At 33.3% G+C, this 3,479-nt stretch overlaps 1 protein-coding gene across 1 annotated transcript in view; it reads right to left on the bottom strand.

The window, feature by feature from the left end:
• LOC106868585 (tubulinyl-Tyr carboxypeptidase 1) overlaps window positions 1–3,479 on the bottom strand; it is a 26,046-nt gene that overhangs the window by 14,543 nt on the left and 8,024 nt on the right. Inside the window, exon 3 of the mRNA XM_052972015.1 lies at window positions 1,604–1,689. Within this exon, the coding sequence (XP_052827975.1) occupies window positions 1,604–1,689 (86 nt within the window). The remainder of the gene's footprint in view (window positions 1–1,603; window positions 1,690–3,479) is intronic.

The raw sequence follows: 3,479 nt of genomic DNA, 5'->3' as shown, positions 1-3,479 counted from the left end.
AAAGAGGTTTAGACTTCTGGATATGGAAAAACTGTGTCCCAGTATAATTGTATCTAAAGTCAATTAAGTAAAATAATATGGATATTGAAATGTGGCAGATTTAGATCTGCTGGAATCCTTGGGCCAATAGGCTTATTTTTTTTTGGTTTTGGTTTTGGTTGGGGTGCCCTGTGGTTTTGCATACATTGTTTTTAACTGTTTAGATTTCTAAAGCCAATCAAAATCTCATTGTTCATGTCAAATGAATTTGGCTGCTGCAACCAAACAACCAAAAGACTGTATCACACCATTGAATTGCAACATGGCAAATAGTCATTACAGTTTGGTATGAACAGAGTTGAACAACAAAACTAAATGCAGTTTGATCTAAAGGATCAGTATTTAAGGAAGAAATGAAAAGCCAACATAAAATATTGCACATAATAAACTGACAGAATATAAATAAATTAAATTATTAAGAGCAGGTTTTTTTTTTAGATATGAATAGTTTGAGAAAACTAAAATTAGGTATCACAGTTTTTACTGAAATATAAATAATTAAAAGATTTTTTAGCCAAGAACAGAATAAATTAAACTGTATTTTTTTCTTATTTATAAACAATAAAGGCTTTGATTGAGTCATCAAAACTTTTTTTTTTTTCATGGAGTTTATCTGCTTCAATGCACATGATACTAAGAGCAGCCAACTTTGTTTGACCGAGAGCTGATCACAAATGACCTTTTATTCTTTCCAACTGTGGAAAAGATGTTTCATCCAAACAGTTGATGTTACTTTGTTGAGATAATGCATTACTGTTGATTACCCTCAAATTAAAAGGAAACGGGCTCAGAGTATTTTTGAAAAAGGGCACTATTTGAAAAAGAGCTAATTCAAAGCATAATAAGGTAATTTAGAGGGCCTCATTAATTCTAGGGGCTCCAAACAGTTTGAAGAGACTCTGAAACTAAAAAGGGTTTCAGTAGATTCTGAGGGACTTGATTAAGTTTAATGGCTTTTTAAATCTAAATGGGGCCAATAAGTTAAACATGAGCTTAATAACTTTGGATAAAAATAAAATTAAACAAGTAAAAAATTATGAAGTGATTTATTTTGATTGCTGTAAATATCTTTGTTTTAAAATTTTGATTCCAAGCTTTAGGAAGGTTTTAATTGAGATTACTTTAACCAGTTTGTTACCATATTTCTGCTGGAATACACTACCCTTTCTTCAGCTAATTTTAAATATAATGAAAAATTTATTAAAATACCTTTGCTGTTTTTAAGCTGGTATTTAGAAGAAATTTAACAGGAAATCTTTATGGAAGATTTTAATTCAGATCACTTTAAGTGTTTGTTTCAGGACGGTTGGCATTAAAATGGTTAAAAACCACTGATTAATTCTTGGGTATTTTTTTTTAGCAGAGTGGCAGAATCCATTCTGTTGCAAACATTTGGATCATGTCTCTGATATAAGGATATAAAATTCTTCCTTCTTTCCCTCTACTTGTCTTTGGGATCTTGTAAAAGAACCATCAACATTGCCCTTCATTCTTTACTGACAAAACCATAAAAAAAATATATAAATGGAGAATACCATTTTCTTTTAATTTCTACAAAGGATACTCAAGAGCTTCTATGTATTTCTGGATTTCAATTATCTTCTGGTAGACACTCATATTAGAATGTATGGTTGACGTTGGAAATGGAATCTGTTGGTGCAAAGAAAAACAGCCATGGTTCAAGAATTATACAGAAATCAGATCAAGAAATAGCAAATTAAATAGAATCATTCTTTGGATAAAAAATCTCATTTTTCCAAAATAGTTTTCTGTAATGATAATGTCATGCTTCTTTTAGGGGAACAAGAGAACCACATTGAGGAATTTCAATTGAAAATGTTTTATCTTTTACTTGTTTCAGTGATTGGACTCCAGCCATGCTGGAGCACTGCTATAAAAGGTTTTGGTCAGACAAATCAACCTCAGCGCTTATTTTTTTTTAAGTATCATACTTATTTTGTTGATGTCTTTTGCCAAGCTTTTAAGTTATGGGGATATAAACAAACCAACAGCAGTTGGTATTGGTTTCTTAGGTTTGGTGGGAGACAAACATAAATACAGATGCACAAACATACATGTACACACATGTGTGTGCATAAGTATATACATACACATTCACACACACACACACACAAAAAACACACACACGTATATGAGGGAGTACTGAAAATGTCTTGGCTTTGGGTAAAAGAGAATACAGGAGAACCAGTTAATTATGATTCTATTCCCCACTCAGATTCACACACAATGCAGCAGTCCTTGAATTTTTCTAAGTCCTGTACTTTCTTTTTTTTCAGGACTGTCCTAAGGACAGCACATATCCTGTCTCTCTCTCTTCGATCTTTTCTCCTGTCAAAGAAAATATTTCTCCACACAGTGTGTGTGTGTATGCACACTTAAGTCAACAACCACAATAACTGGTATAGAAATTACCTCTTCATTGATCCAGATAGAATTGATTTGGGTGGGGGAAAGGATAAACAAAAATCAATATATAGATTAAGACAAGCATATTTAACCAACTATGCAAAGATAAGTATACCATCGTCATCGTCATCATCATCATCATCATCATCATCATCATCATCATCATCATCATCATCATCATCATCTCTGTTTAATGTCCACTTTCCTATGCTTGCATGCATCAAATGGAATTTGTTGAGAGAGATTTTCTATGGCTGGATGCCCTTCCAGTCACCAACCCTCACCTGTTTCCCCATGTTTAGAAGACTGGAAAGGAACAACACTGCTCGTAGGATGGTTTCCATCCATTAAGTCTGCTCACAAGGCCTTAGTTAGTCCAGGGTAATAGTAGAAGATGTTTTCCCAAAGTGCCATGCAGTGGGACTGAACCTGAGACCACATGGTCAGGAAACAAACTTCTTAGCCACACAGCTGCACCTCAGCTCCTTAAAAACAGGTGCATCTAACCAATTATTCAAAGGCAGCCATATTGGGATGGCTATTTAAAGACAGGTATATATAACTAATTAATTACTTAAACTATTTTGTGTCCTATAAAATTTCCAATGTGTTTTCTTATTTTCTTATCTCATTATGGGTTTGCAAGGTTCTTGATGTGAATTCATGTGTTGAAACAAACCATGTTGTGTCTTGGGAGGGTCATTGCACCAATAATAATAAACACCTGCTCTGGTTCAATACAGAAGTGATATTAAACCAGTTCAGGTGTTTATTATTATTGGCATAATGACCAGCCCAAGACACAATAAGTTTCCTATTTTCTTAATTCATTTATAGAATCAACATAAAAGTTTAAGAATTAAATCATTATTATAATTTCCTAACTGAAACTTCATTATGTGTCCACTAATGTTGTTGGTTTTGTTGCTGTCCATTTCAAATCAGGCTTGGCCTATCAGACATATGACCAAAAGTTTTCCAGCCATGACCATCCTGTCTTGATAGACATAATA

This window comes from Octopus bimaculoides, chromosome 11 (genome assembly GCF_001194135.2).
Source record: "Octopus bimaculoides isolate UCB-OBI-ISO-001 chromosome 11, ASM119413v2, whole genome shotgun sequence".
In the NCBI taxonomy this organism is placed as follows: domain Eukaryota; kingdom Metazoa; phylum Mollusca; class Cephalopoda; order Octopoda; family Octopodidae; genus Octopus; species Octopus bimaculoides.
The sequence above is the reverse complement of the archived record's forward strand: the minus strand, read 5'-3'. Positions and strand labels throughout refer to the sequence as shown.